This window comes from Malassezia pachydermatis (assembly GCF_001278385.1).
Source record: "Malassezia pachydermatis strain CBS 1879 chromosome Unknown scaffold7, whole genome shotgun sequence".
In the NCBI taxonomy this organism is placed as follows: domain Eukaryota; kingdom Fungi; phylum Basidiomycota; class Malasseziomycetes; order Malasseziales; family Malasseziaceae; genus Malassezia; species Malassezia pachydermatis.
Genome location: NW_017253144.1, coordinates 474,080 through 488,741, shown reverse-complemented (window position 1 = coordinate 488,741; position 14,662 = coordinate 474,080). Strand labels below are relative to the sequence as shown.

Here is a 14,662-nt window from a genome sequence, read left to right as displayed (position 1 = left end):
AACGCCACAATCCAGCCCTTTGAAATCTGTGGATGGAGGCTCCGATGGCCATCCATCGATCACTGGGATGCATGTAGATGCGGCGAAGAAGCCATTGCGCATGTATGGGTATTCCATGACAGATACGCTTACGCGTCCTCCGGAGAACGATACATGTGGCGACCCATCGAAGGACAACAGCAAGCCTTCGACTATTACGTCTCTGATTTCTCGCTCAGAGAATCTATGTGTGCGACACCAACGCATGGCGGATGAAGGCGCGAATGCACGCTTGCAAAAGGTATGTACACCCTCGCGCCTCTTGTATTCGTGTCCCTCGTGATGGATCAGGCTGCAGGTCCTGCTCTCATGGCTGCTCAATTTCTCACGCAGAACATGTATGAGCAGCGAACGACGGCATGCCGTCGTTCGATGTGCTAGCCTGCCAGAGCATATCCACGTAGTTTGAAGCCCTGGTCTATTTCGAAGCTGGACTTTGGCTATAGAGGCGTTGGGACATGAACATACTAACATGCAGTCTATCGATGGATTGTCTCTCGACGAGAAAGAGGCTGTGAACACTGTATGGTCGCTTTTTTCCTCATCGCCCCACTCGCGTCGCGCCCTCATTTTGCGTGGTCTTCTGACAATGTGCTGTTCTAGCCAGCTTTCTCTTCTTGCTTCTGAGGTCGCGATGGCTGTGCGTATGGACCCTTTCTCTCTTTTCCCCCGCGAAGTGTCTTTGCGTATTCTTGGCTACTTGGATGCCATCAGCCTAGGCCGCGCTGCCCAGGTGAGTCGGCTCTGGCGTTCGCTCGCGGATAACGATTTGCTATGGCGCAACATGTGTGAGCAGCACATTGAACGCAAGTGTGAGAAGTGTGGTTGGGGCTTGCCTCGCTTGCCGGACAACCGAGGGCGCACGGGCGACCCCACCATGATTCTTTCCAGCTCGACAAGCACGAAGGACGACGAGTACCGCAAAGCGGCCTCTGCAGTATCAGACGGCAATTTACGGCGTACTATTACTGCTGCAGCAAATGCAGCAGCGATTGAGAAGCGCAAAAACTCGGTCACCCGTGAGTCGTCTCGCTCCTGCTCGCCCTGCGAGGATGATCACGAGAAGAAACGTGTGCGTACATCATCGCCCATTACTCGCCCATGGAAGGCCGTGTACTGCGAGCGTCTTGCTATCGAGCGAAACTGGCGCTATGGTCGTTATCGCGTTCAGGTGTTGCGTGGACACACGGAAGGTATCATGTGCCTTGCCTTCCGTGAGAAGTTGAGTCAGCTGCCTTATCCCGTCTTGGTGACGGGTGGCTATGATCGGACCATTCGTGTATGGAACTTGGCCACGGGCGAAACGCTTCGCGTGCTTACGGGCCATGCACGTGGCGTGCGCTGCCTCCAGTTCGACGACGTGAAGCTTATTACGGGCTCCATGGACCGTACGTTGAAGATCTGGAATTGGCGCACAGGGGAGCTGTTGCGTACGCTAGAGGGCCACACGGAGGGTATTGTGAGTTTGTGCTTTGATGACAATATTCTCGTGAGTGGCAGTGCGGACAGCAATATTCGTGTTTGGAACTTCCATACGGGTGAATGTTTCCCGCTGGACGGACACCGTGACTGGGTCAATGCATTGCAGCTGTGGTCGGGTCATAATCAGCTGACCAAGTCGCTGGATATGTTCCTATTTTCCGCATCCGATGACTTCACTGTCCGGCTATGGGATCTGCAACATCGTGAATCCATCATGGTCTTCCGTGGCCATGTCGGCCAAGTGCAGTCTATCAAAGTCGTGACCATGGATGTCTCGACGATTCGCAAACTTGCTCGTGGCTCGACGCGTGTGCTGGGCACGACCGAGTACGACTCCGACTCTAGTGATGAGGGCGGCACGCCCAAAGGGCAAGCAACGCCGCTCTCCACCTCGTTCACCAGCCAGGCAGCCGACGTATCGAATCTGCCTGAGCACTTTTTCCAGTCAGCAGGGCCAAGCACACGGCGTGCCACCTCGTCGCATGCGCGTCGTATCCCATCGACCTTGGTGCGTGTGCATGAGCGCCTGAGCGCGGCGGGACTTGTGCCTGCTCTTTCTCGCTACTCGACGTTGGCTGACGTGGAAGATGGCATCTTTGACGGGTCCGAAGACGACAAGGAAGCTGTGCCGAGTTGCAAGACCAAGCGACCTGTGCTGGTCTCTGGCTCGCTTGACAACACGCTGAAGCTCTGGGATATTCGGACTGGCCGCTGCTTCTATACGCTCTTTGGCCATGTGGAAGGTGTGTGGTGTGTGGATGTGGATACGCTGCGCATCGTGTCGGCCTCGCATGATCGCACCATCAAGATTTGGGACCGCGATACTGGCCAATGTCAAACGACGTTGGTCGGCCATCGTCGTGCTGTAACGACGTGTGCCTTGGGCGACGACAAGATTATTAGTGGCAGTGATGATGGCGATGTGCGTGTATGGAGTTTCTGTCCCCCCCGCGATGCGCCGGCGTGAGGAGGGGTCGTTTGTGATCATTTGTATGTACGATGTGCGTGTAAGGCTTGGTAGATGTCGCTGTGTATGATAGAAAACTATGCATGTATTATGATTCTCTATGGCTTCGGCAGCAACTCTTGCAAGATAGCAATCTCCCGCTCTTCCTTCTCTGCCAAGTCCATGCGCGGCGCTGGCTTGGCGTTGCGGTAGACTTTGGCGGCGTCGGTGCGCTTTTTAATTCCCTTTTGAATCATCTTGATAATGGACGGCGGCTTCTGATTCGGCTGCATCTTGGTCTTTTCCGCGTACTGCAAGTCCGTGAGAATACCCTGGCGTGAGTCGTGTGCTGGCTACGTACACCTAGCAACGTGGCCTTGTCTGAATCCTTCGCCAGACGGGCCTTCTTCCACTGTGCCTTGACAATCTCCAGCGTCGGGGCATCAAGTGGGTTCGGGCCTACTGCGGGCACCTTCTTGCCCTGCTCCAGGAGCGGACGGTACGTGGAAAACGTACGGCGCGCAGCACGCGCGGCCGGCAGCATGCGAAGCAGCATCATCGTCGTTCTGGTCTACGAGTCTACGTAATCAAACGCCTCCTCTGTCTTCCTCCACTCGAGCACCGTGGCGTGGACGCACGCGCAGAACGCACGCGTCTTGGCCCCGCACGGGGTCGTGGGGCCGTGCGACGACCCACAGCTTGGGCTCAATAGGGCGGCCGTCCCATTCAAAGATGAAGTGGGAGACTAGGCTTACGAGGAACGCCTTCATCTCTGCCACAGCTATTATGTAAGTCTGATCACCACGTACCGAATGCGCTGCCGATACAAGCACGTGGGCCGAGAAGGAAGGCGAGGCCATGATGGCCAGGGAACAAGCGCTGGCCTGGCATCGGCTCCCTCCATCGCTCAGGCCGGAACGACAGAGGATCGTCGCCCCACATATGGTCCATGGTACAGATCGACGTGAGGGGGATCAGGATGATCATACCGCGATGCACCTTGACGTACTGGCCATTGGCCAGAGGAATCCAGTCGTCGTGCAAGGGTGTTCGTGAAGTGGTATGAATCGCACTTTGCAAACGCAAGCACTCATGGATACACCAGTCGACGTACGGAATGGACTCAATCTCATCGACGGTCAGCATGCGCGTGTCGGCGTCTGCAGGCGCACCGCTTTGTGCTTGCGCCTGCAAACCCATAGCGAGACGCTTGGCTTCAATGGCATCGTACAGGGCCTGTTGTCGTGGAGGGTCTTTCGCGAGGAACAGAAGCATCCATGCGAGCTGTGTCGCTGTGGTTTCGTGGCCTGCAAAGATCAATGTCGAGACTTGCGCTTGCAGCTCTGCATCTGTGAGTGTGGCATGGTCCAAGACACTGCGTGGCCCTGCATCTTTGGAGGCAGGTGCTTTATGAGCATTTTGGTTGGCGCGCAATAGCGTAGCAAGGATATCAGGATGCGTTTCGTTGGCGTCTTCGTCTTGGATCCGAGTTTTCGCCTGCTGCACGATGTCCCCGGCGATGTCAAACAGCACTTGTGCCTCACGTCGGAAGCGTCGTGAGGCCAGCCCGATGGGGATTTTCTCCATCCATGGGAAGTACAAGGTGGCCGTGTCTAGTACCATGGTCCATCGCCCAGGCCGTGAGGCCATACGCAAGGTCCGGTCGAGCGCTGCCGTGAGAGGATGGGCCGACGACGCGTTGCCATGTGGGTCTGTTTGAACATGTTGGAGGGCGCGGAAATGCACACCCAATGCGCCTTCGCCGAGGGCGTCCAGCGTAGCGGCGCTAAGGAGCGCGTATATGTCTACCAATGTGCCATGGGACTGTGCGATGGTATGTATGTGTTGCGCCAGCGCTTCGGCATGGTGCGTGAACATGGGGTGTAGACGGCGCACAGCACGTGCATTCAGCCCAGGCTGCAACGCCCGCCGTTGGCGTTTGTGGACAGCCTGCTCTGCCACGAGCAAGCCTTCGCCCATCACGCCGCCAATAAGGCGCTGGGCGAGCCGCAGCTTGGGATATGCGTACGCCTGTTTCCGCAGGACGTGATCCAATGCCAACGGATCTGTCAGCATCAGGCGTGGCTCCTTCTGTCAGTCATCACCGAATACGTACGCCAAACATGGCCCAATACCGGACTGCGCCGCCGTACTTGGTGGCCCATGCACGGCAAACGGGCATGGCATTGTGCCGAAGGAAGGCCGGTAAATTGCCCAGGCACCAGGACGTGCGTGGAGGCCCCGGCACGTTACGTAGCCATGTCCACCACCGCAGCTGGGTACGCAGTAGGACGCCTACCATGTAGCTAAGCAGTAAAACCACACTGCCGACAAGGCCCCCACACGCCCAAAGCAAGGTAGGTAGCAGCATGGAGGAGAGGGCCGCTGGCGGATTCTGCGGATGCCTGTAGGGGGAAGGGATACGAGGGCCGTATCCATGCTACTGTATCTTACTAGGTATCAGGTCCATGCCTCTATATAGGACGGCCGTCTCTTTGTTGACCTGCGTACGCCCTGGCTTCGTTTGTTCTGTTCTTTGTTCCTGACGTGCATCTCCTCCACACCGAGTCGGTCTGTGCGAGCGATCACGTGGGCATCAGCGCGGCCGTACGACGCACCAGCGCTTTCTGGGCGAGCGCTTGCGGCGAGGTGCGCTGCACCGGGTCGGCTGTATCGTGCTGCGAACGCAGTGACGAGCCCACAAAGGCCGTCTGTGGGGCCGCACACACGTTCATCGGCATCGTAGCCATAGCGTCCAGAGCCGGCCCCAGTAGGAACAAGTGCTGCGCAGGCGACGTGGCGGTGGGGGCGCCAGGGAGAGATACGTCACTCGGCACCTGCAGTCGTTCAACAAAGGCAAGGATATAGTTGATTTCTTCAATGTAGATGCGTGGCATTGGCATCGCGCCACGTACTTGCAGATCTGCAACGTAGGTCGTGAGCAGGTCCGCACAGCGGGTCAGGACAATGGGCAGGACGAGCGACGCGATATGCCGCTCATCCGGCGTGGTCGCAGCGTCACACAGTCGGCATAGCATATCCCACACAAGGTACGCCACTTCTTCCCATGGTGGGGTGTAGGTCGGCCGATGCGGCGTACGTCGCGTCTGATACAAGTGTGTGGCCAGGACCAGCGTTGGTACAAACGTCGTAAGCGGCTCGTGGGCGTCGGCTTGCGCACCTGCGCGCGGCATGGTCTCCCGTTCAAGCGCGCAAAGCAACTTCTGCACCGCCTCGCACTCGTCTGCACGAAGCACATGCTGGGCCCGTGCACGTACACTCTGCGACGTCGTGGCGAAGAGCGCCTCCCAAAAGGGCGTGGCATTCGGGACACGTGATACGGCACGAGGGCCGTGCGTATGGATACACGTGAGCACGTCCATGGCCGTGTACCAAATATGGGCGGGAGGCACACCAGGGAACGCATGCAGGGGCGCCAAGAGCCATACCAGCATCGCCGGTACGGCGTCCACGTACAATGTGGCCTCGTCCGACGTGGGCTGGTACGTCGCCAGCCAGTACTGCAGCCATGTGCGCGCCAAGTCCATGCACGCTGTCTGGATGCGTGGTGGCGTGGACGAAGACGCTTGTCTTGATCGGTCCCATGCTGCCTCCATGCAGGCTTGCATGCATACCAAAGTCCGTTGAGCCAAGGCCGCGCTCGGTGCTGCGGTGCGTACTTCATCCATGGTCGATTTGATCATCATGGCCAGGCGCTGCAAGGCGCCCAACGTGGACGGCTCCACCCGTGCCAGGCCCTGTATAAGGCACGTACGCAGCGCCTCCAGCATGTGGCCTTGCTCCTGCTCTTGCCACGCAGTCGTGCGCTGCTGGTACAGGGCCTGGAGTAGCTCGACCAAGGCATGCAGGTCGTCCAGCGACGCTTGCGGTCGCATCGTACACAGCGCCTGTACACTTGCCCACGTCGCAGGCCACTGCGTCACGGCAGGATGTGAATCGTGCTGAACCATCTGCCGCAGTGCATCAATCGCTGCATGGCCGACGCGGGCATCGCCATGTGCATACGTCTGCTCGACAACACGAAGCCATCGCGACCAAATGGACGCCCAGGACGGCATCGAATGCAGTACGGAGACCATGCAGAAAATCTGCGCGGCACCTTCGAAAGCGAGGGGTGGAAGTGGCGGCGTTTCGAGGAGTGGTAGTAACACTTCCTTCATCACACGTTCCCAGTCTTCGGCACGTAAGGAGCTGCCGTACTGGACCAGCACTTGAAACAGGTGCGCTAGCGCCCCATTCGCGACATCGGCCTGCGGCACCTGTGCCACATCGCGCCAGCGATGCAAGAGCGTGAGCCACAAATGCACTGCATGTGTCTTTTGCCGCCGCTCCACTTCCTCTGTCAAGTCCCACAGCGCAGCGTTCGCTGAGAGCGCCATCGCGACATCTTCCTGCTGCCGACTGAAGCTCGGCAGCGCTTGCATGCACCGCTCCACATCCGCGTCTTTGAGGCCTTGAATATGCGACGCGCAAATCAATTGCAAGCATGCAAACGCTGTACGCAGCATCGGCACAGGCGCCGTACCGGCCTCGCGTATGGCCTGTGCATCCTGCGCAGCCGCGTCACAGGCCTTTAGCAGCAGATCCCATCCATCATGCACACTGTGCCCATGGGATGCCAACAGTGTATGCAGCGTCTCCAGCGCTACGCGGCGAATCGATACATCGCTAGCCTGTACGCCATGCTCGAGAATCGCGAGGGCCGTGAGTTCCTGGATAAGCCACCGTTGCTGACTCCCATCCTTCGTGGGTAACGCACGGAAGAAGACATACATCGTCGCAGTATAGACGTGCGCGGCGCTCAGTCGACGCCTCGCTGCGATGCTTGCCGAGGCAATGTGTGCACGCAGCCCCTGCAGCGTGGGCCATGCGCCTTGCGGCATGCGCGCCACCATGCGTGTGGCCCCACAGCGTGCAAATCGCTCGAGGAGACTCACAAGGACGTCAGGCAAGGGACTGGAGTCCGGCGCATCGCGCATTTGGTCCTGCGTCAACTCTATCAGCGTTTGCGCAAACTGATCCATCGTCACGTCGTCCCACGTCGCTGCCTGCTCAAATACGCCCCGTAGAAGTCGTGGAAGTTTGTCTTGCATCTCCGGGGAGAGCCACCGTCGTGGACCTTCTGTAATGCCTGCCAGCGCATCCAGTTCGGCAGGCAACTTCGCTGTCTCTTCCTGGCCCAAGCACGCGAGCGCCTGGGCTAGGCACTGCATTAGCACGCGCCAGCGCGTGCCTAGATGCGGGCCGAGAGTACAACATACATACGCCAATGCCGCCTGCGCCGCCTTGTTGCGTGAATGCACTTGCCGTGTACTGTACGCGGAGCTAGGCACGGCCACATCACACAGCGACGATAGCAGACGATCGCGCTCCTTCTCGAGGCTTGGGCACTTGCCTGTGACTTGCGCAAGGGTGGCCAGCGCCTGTAGCGCCTGCTCAAAGTACTCATCTGCGCCTTGCACTGTCAGAAATACACACAAACTCTCGTTCAGCGGATGGGAACACACCGCAAGCATGGCCTGCTGGTACGATGGTGGCATGGCAGCGAGGCCATGGGCCAGGTACATGAGTGACTGGAGGAGGAGTAGCGGGACATAGGTGGCCGGTAATATCGCCGTACCCACCATGGGCGCTTCCATCTTGTCCAGCTGGTCGAGCAAGGCGACCGCAGGCTGGCTGGACGGCTGCAGAGTATCTTGCCGGCCACTGAGAAAGCCTTCTGCGGCGCTCTTCACACCGGCCATCGCCGCATTGTAAAGAGTTTGACTGGTACGTCGGCTGGGGGTGGTCGGCTGCGATGGGCGCTGCTCCAACGCGGCCACCATATGCTGGTCCAGTAAGAGGCCATGTTTCGCACGCCGCGACGCCTGTTGTAGCGTAGCAATCATACCGGCCAGCACGGCAGGTGGCTGTGGCGTACCACGGCCATCGTACCAGTCCCATAACCGCTGCAAAAACGATGCATCAGCACAAAGTGCACGAATGGTCTCCCATGCCAGCACACGCTGCCAGAGCGCATGCTTTTCATCGGTCGTACGTAGCAGCGCCTGCAACAGAATCTCAATTTCAAGCACCACCTCTTCACTAAATTCACGGAGCAGCAAGCGTACCAGACGCACAATGCGGACATAGATTGAGAAAGAGTGCGGTTCACTGAGTGCTTTCAGCAGAAAGGGACAGGCAGCGCTGCGCAGAATGTACACCAGCTCCGGATGGCGCCCTTGCGAAAAGAGCCGTGGGTGGTTGATAAGCACACTCTCCAGCAGCTCCAACACGAAAGGCTTTGAAAGCGCCTGCAATGGAAGAAATGTAGCAGGTTCGCCATCCGCCAGTGTACACAAGTCATTCAGCAGATGGTACGCGTCCGACGAGCAGGGGAAGAGCGTCACGGGTCCATCTGGGAGCTGTGCTGTGGCTACAGGCAAAGGTGCTGTAGCCGCAGCATCCTCGTTTTTGATCGAATCAAACAAGTTGTCTTCTTCATGGACTTTTTCAAACACCATCATGATATTCTGGCGCAACGTCGCTGCGGCCGTCGAACTTACGACGGCGACACGTGAATGCTCATACAACGTGAAACAGAGCATGAGCGCACGCGAGAGTTGCGTATTCGTCACACTAGGGTACATAGACAAGAGACCAGAAACAGTCTGCAAAATCTTGAGCTGGACATCGACGTCTGTCCTGCCAGGGGCAGACAGCAGTTTGTGCAGCACGTCAATCACCATAGAGATAGCCTCGTCGGGCAACGCATGTAGCGTGATACTCCGTTGAAGGAGTGATAACGATATTTGGATCACTTTCGGTGTGCGTGTCTCACAACTTAGGATGATCGTCTGCAGCAGCGTATGCTGCGATAGATCACGGCATGATCGAAGTGTAGCAAGCGTGCTTTCTGCGTCACCCTGAAGGCGTTGCAGTACATTTTCGGCAGCCTGCCGTACCTCGGGGTACTTCCGTCTTGTTTCGGCCACAAGTACCTGAAGATCAGATACAAGCCGTTGGGGCATCCCGACACACCTTTCGTGCCAACGTAGAACGGTGAAGGAGAGATGGCCCAAGCCCTCCTCATCATCACCTCCACATCATGCAGGGGTCCTCACCCGCGGCCGCGCCGTCGGTCGGTTTTTGCAACAAAGTCTATCGGCTGTCGCCTCCACCGCTCGCCCAGCTAACGAGTGCTCAACCCTCCGCGCATGCGGGAGTGCGACGAGGACACCGTCCGCTCTCTGTTCGCAGAGAGAGGTGGGGATGCACTTCGTGCAGAAGATCTACCTGCTATGATGGAGGCGTACGCGTCTTCCTGTGGTAAACTGCTAGTAGCGCCTGGCGTAGCCCAACAAATCACCGCGTTTGCTCAAGACAACGCTCAACTGGAAATTGGGGTCGATGAGTTTTTGCATATGGTCAGTTCTCTTGATCAGGACATGGATGATTCTGTGGACACAACTGCCTCCTCTCTATTTGATAAAACAGAGACCTCCTTCGATACCACATGGGACTCTATTGCACCAGGCAGCCCAGCCAAAACTGACACACTTGCTCAAGTAGCACGCAGCGACGTGCAGTCTGCCTCGCCCTCGCCACGGCGCAGGCGTTTGGCTGCATCCCTATCCTCGATCAAGTCTGACTCGGATATCAATACAGCTGCGGCTCGTTCCGCTGTCATTCGCAAACTCGCTCGTGTGTCAGACGAATTGGAACACTTGCAAGACGATCACCAATCCTTGCTTGCACAAAAGGGCAAAATAGAAACGGACAATACATCGCTACGACGCCAAGTATCGTCCCTTACCAAAGAGCTGAAGAGCATGAAGGAGCATGAGCACTTGCTTGAGAGCCAAGTGCTGGGTTTGGAACAGCAGCTGAAGCAGACTCAAGCAGAATGCGAGGCCCATAAAATGGCTGCGAAGCAATTAGATGTACGTTTGCAGCAGCGTATAGCCTCGCATGCTGAGCTGGAGGCTAGTGAAGCACAACAAGAGAAGGAGCTGGAAGCGATCCGTGCCCAGTGCGAGGCGTATGTTGTCCAACTCCAATCCATGCAGTCCACGTGCCAAGCACACACAGACACCATCAGTCAACTTGAGTCCACCATCACTGCACTGGAGCAGGTTCAGACTGATGCTGAACGCTGGCAATCCGAAATTGAGGCATCACGTTTAATGCACGTACGTCTCGAACAAGAGCTAAATGAGCTCAAGCAGATGACGGAGCAACATGGCATCCCAGCTTTGTCGTTTGATTTAGCCCCCTGGGATGACTGGGTCGATCTTCTTGATAAGGCTGACGTCGAGGACGACGTGGACGAAGCTTCTACAGAAGCCCAAGCATCGGTCAGCACGTCGTCACAAGCAGGATCGCCTTCCACGTCTCGCAGCGCATCGCCTCAGACACAGCCAGAGCCTGCCACGCCGACACGGTCATCGACACTGACACACTCCGAGGAGACGCCTAAGCCAGAGCCAGCTGTGGCTAAGTCTCTTCTTCTCACTGCGAACAGCGAATCTCCAACGAAGGAGGCCGGAGAGAAAACCGAGCTGGGTGACCCTTCCTCGAGTGAGGGCATATGTACAGATTTGGAGGATGGCCACGTGCTGCATACAGACACAACAACGTCTGAGTTGCTGCCAACCACGACTGACAACGAGGCTGTGCCGCCTCCCTTCTCGGCGACTGTCGCTTCGACTACGTGTCCTCCCCCTGCTGTTAAAATGCCAGTTACTGCCGATTGGCAGACGCTGCTCTCGTCCACGCTCAAGGATGTCAAAGTCGCACCCAATGCCCCAGGTCCTACTAATTATACTTGGCTTCGCATTCTTGGCGTTCACATCCTCCTTGTTCTTACTGGGATGTGGCTCGGTATGTGGGTCTATCATTGGTCCTTGTTTGGGTCTCCCTCGCATGTGTATACTATCTTTATGGACAGGCGATGGATCGAGACCAATATGCTGACAGACACTTCGATGTTTGACAAGCCTTTGGAAGGTAGTCTTTCGTCGTTTTCTTCTGCATAATCCTGACGATGAAAGCATCTCAGCCACGGTTTTCATCACATCAGCACCAGCCATGCGTTCGTCTCCCTTCTTTTATAGGCCTTGTCTCATTCCTGTATTGTACCTTTTGTATTTCATACCTATTGAGAGATCTTGCCCAGTCCAGCGGCATGTTCAGCCGCTGTCTGAATGGTACGCGCCACCGTGGATCGGAGGTTGCCATCTTCCATTTGGAGCAGACCAGCAATGGTGCATCCACCTGGTGTCGTAACACTATCCTTGATAGCAGCTGGGTGCATACCTGTTTGCAACACCATACGAGCCGCTCCCTGCATAGCTTTCCATGTTAGTATAAAATCATACATACTTTGCGCCGCCAACTCCAACGCTTCCGGGCGCGGAAGGCCCATCATGACACCGCCATCAGCCATAGCCTCCAAGAACAAAGCCACAAAGGCTGGGCCAGAGCCAGCCAAAGCCGTAGCTGCGTCAAAGTACTTTTCATCAAGGAAACGACAGGTTCCCACAGCCGAAAAGATAGAGGCCAGCACATCGCGATCCATTTGACTAAGGTGAGGCTCGTTCGAGATCACCGTCATACCTTCACGGATCTTGCTGGGCGTGTTGGGCATGGCTCGAACCACCTTCGTGGTAGGTCCCACCATGGTAGCCAATCTAGCACTGGTAATACCAGCGACAATGCTGACAAGGATCTTCCCTTCCAGTGCTTCACGCATGCCTTCTTCACTGAGAAATTCTGTTACTCGCTGGGGCTTGCAGCATAGAAGAACAATATCGCCCTGTTTCGCTGCTTCAACATTGTTCTGCACTAGGATTTCGACATTCTCATATCCGGCATGGGCGAACAGTCGCTCAAGACGCTTGGCGGTAGCAGAGCGACCCACTGTTGTGATGTACCTGGTGGGCAATGGTGCATCTGTGTTGGTTTCACTAGCCAGAGATGATACAGACCGCTCGACAGGCGTCTCATTCTGTACACGAGCCTTGATTGTATCCATCACACCCGATAGAATAGCGCTGCCCATTGTACCGCAGGCCAGCACGGCCAAAGTTGTCTGTGATGATGCCATAATGTCGATCCGGAGAGAGAACGGCACAGTGACACTCGCAGCCGATAACGCATATCAGCTGCGGTCTTTGTCATCAATCAGCAGGGTGCCCAGTGATGCTCCATCCATCGATCCCTTGCCTGCTTTTTCTTTCCGTGCTAGTAGGACTATCGTTCTATTTGACATCAATGTACCTTTTTGCCAATATATACACAATGCAAGGTCCACGCACTACTTCTTGTCATGTCGAGCAGGTCGTTTCGCAGGCAAGGTCATTTTTCTAGCGCCTTTCCGTAGCCCACATCGCCATAAGACGATAGGGTAAAGTATAGACGCAAGGTATTACTCATTCATATCCTTCTTGCTTTTCTGCAACGCGGCCATGTATTGCCTAGTATTGTACCTACGTAGTGAGGGAAGAAGCGGGGCCTCGCTGCCTTCGCTTCTGCACGGGTTGCGTAAGCACCGATCATCCTAAGATATCCACCTCCATTGTGTGTTGACGCGGCCACCGTCGAGGCTTGGTACGTTGTCCACCAGCGCGATGGAGGAAATTGGCATCCTCCTTACGGAGACCCGGGCCTCTGGCTCGAGTTCACGCTCTTCTACACGTACAAAGACCCCTCAGGATATGTACCATTACTACAAAAAGCTGCAGCAACAGCTTGAGTTCTTGAATACCATGGAGGAGTATGTGGTATGTATTCTTTCGCTTGGGATTTCTCGCTAACAGGACCAGAAAGACGAACACCGCAACTTGAAGCGTGAGCTTGTTCGTGCGCAAGAGGAAGTGAAAAGGATCCAGTCTGTTCCGTTGGTGATCGGACAGTTCCTCGAACCCATTGACCATATGACAGGCATTGTTGGCTCGACGACGGGCTCGAATTATGTTGTCCGCATTTTATCGACGATTGACCGTGAGTTGCTGCGACCAGGCAGTAGTGTTGCTTTGCACCGCCACTCGAACTCTCTGGTCGAGGTGCTACCGCCCGAATCTGACTCAAGCATTGTGATGATGGGCCAAAATGAGCGTCCCACAGAGACCTACCAAGATATTGGTGGTCTGGACGTGCAAAAGCAGGAAATTCGTGAGGCGGTAGAGCTTCCCCTGGTCCAATTTGATCTGTATCGTCAAATCGGTATTGACCCGCCTCGTGGCGTGCTGCTATACGGCCCGCCAGGTACGGGTAAGACTATGCTGGTGAAAGCTGTGGCCAATGCCACTACTGCGTCATTCATTCGCGTGGTGGGTTCGGAGTTTGTGCAGAAGTACCTGGGTGAGGGTCCGCGTATGGTGCGTGATGTCTTCCGCATGGCGCGTGAGAATGCACCTTCGATCATCTTCATTGATGAGATTGATGCGATTGCCACCAAGCGTTTCGATGCACAGACAGGTGCCGACCGCGAAGTCCAGCGTATTCTACTGGAACTTCTTACGCAAATGGATGGTTTCGACCAGGGCAGCAATGTGAAGGTGATCATGGCGACCAACCGTGCTGACACCCTGGATCCTGCGTTGTTGCGTCCTGGTCGTTTGGATCGTAAGATTGAATTCCCGCTGCCCAACCGCCGTGAGAAGCGCCTGATCTTCCAGACCATCTGTGGTCGCATGAGTTTGAGTCCTGATGTGGACTTGGAGGACTACGTGAGCCGCCCTGACAAGCTGTCTTGTGCTGAGATTGCGTCCGTGTGCCAGGCTGCGGGTCTGCAAGCTGTACGGAAGAACCGCTATGTTGTGCTGCCTGCGGACTTCGATGAAGCATTCAAGCAGCTCTCGAAGAAGGGCGATGATAACCGTATGGACTTCTATCAGTAAACTTTGATAGCTTTTGTATCATGCTGCTGGCCACGACCATGCGCGCCTCTGCACGCGTGCCCCCTCTGGCTGCGAGAGACGCGTTGCGCACCAGCGTGCAGCTGCCTGCTTTTTTCCCTAGCCACCGGGCCAACTGCATGCTGACAAAGCGGGTTCCTCGGAGGACGCGCCGCCCGGTTTGACTCTTGCGACCGTGCACATCGTATATAAAGATCGCGGCCACGATCGGCCCATCTCGTTTGTGGCTACGTGCCTATTGTGCCTTACGTTGAGAGCGTTTCTCTTTCGCACG

The 14,662-nt window shown here is 56.3% G+C and overlaps 6 protein-coding genes across 6 annotated transcripts; 3 read left to right on the top strand and 3 right to left on the bottom strand.

Annotated features, from left to right (window-relative positions):
• Positions 1 to 115: 115 nt before the first annotated feature.
• On the top strand, positions 116 to 2,488 carry Malapachy_1646 (wd40 repeat-like protein; the record flags this gene model as incomplete). Its single annotated transcript, XM_018136149.1, has 2 exons — positions 116 to 280; positions 518 to 2,488. 2 exons carry the CDS (start codon positions 116 to 118, stop codon positions 2,486 to 2,488), a joined length of 2,136 nt encoding a protein of 711 aa, XP_017990902.1.
• A 98-nt stretch (positions 2,489 to 2,586) lies between these two features.
• Malapachy_1673 (cytochrome p450) lies at positions 2,587 to 4,769 on the bottom strand (the record flags this gene model as incomplete). Its single annotated transcript, XM_018136175.1, has 5 exons — positions 2,587 to 2,799; positions 2,829 to 3,033; positions 3,119 to 3,248; positions 3,277 to 4,555; positions 4,584 to 4,769. The coding sequence occupies 5 exons, from the start codon at positions 4,767 to 4,769 to the stop codon at positions 2,587 to 2,589; spliced, it is 2,013 nt and encodes a 670-aa protein (XP_017990701.1).
• A 283-nt stretch (positions 4,770 to 5,052) lies between these two features.
• Positions 5,053 to 9,498, bottom strand: Malapachy_1668 (hypothetical protein; the record flags this gene model as incomplete). The annotated part of the gene is made up of 1 exon (XM_018136170.1): positions 5,053 to 9,498. The coding sequence occupies one exon, from the start codon at positions 9,496 to 9,498 to the stop codon at positions 5,053 to 5,055; it is 4,446 nt and encodes a 1,481-aa protein (XP_017990860.1).
• A 273-nt stretch (positions 9,499 to 9,771) lies between these two features.
• Malapachy_1689 (hypothetical protein) lies at positions 9,772 to 11,505 on the top strand (the record flags this gene model as incomplete). The annotated part of the gene is made up of 1 exon (XM_018136190.1): positions 9,772 to 11,505. The coding sequence occupies one exon, from the start codon at positions 9,772 to 9,774 to the stop codon at positions 11,503 to 11,505; it is 1,734 nt and encodes a 577-aa protein (XP_017990759.1).
• Positions 11,506 to 11,624: 119 nt separating this feature from the next.
• Positions 11,625 to 12,575, bottom strand: Malapachy_1626 (pyrroline-5-carboxylate reductase; the record flags this gene model as incomplete). The annotated part of the gene is made up of 2 exons (XM_018136130.1): positions 11,625 to 11,821; positions 11,852 to 12,575. The coding sequence occupies 2 exons, from the start codon at positions 12,573 to 12,575 to the stop codon at positions 11,625 to 11,627; spliced, it is 921 nt and encodes a 306-aa protein (XP_017990700.1).
• Positions 12,576 to 13,098: 523 nt separating this feature from the next.
• Positions 13,099 to 14,370, top strand: Malapachy_1641 (rpt3-26s proteasome regulatory subunit; the record flags this gene model as incomplete). Its single annotated transcript, XM_018136144.1, has 2 exons — positions 13,099 to 13,251; positions 13,288 to 14,370. 2 exons carry the CDS (start codon positions 13,099 to 13,101, stop codon positions 14,368 to 14,370), a joined length of 1,236 nt encoding a protein of 411 aa, XP_017990904.1.
• Between the last annotated feature and the right edge of the window lie 292 nt (positions 14,371 to 14,662).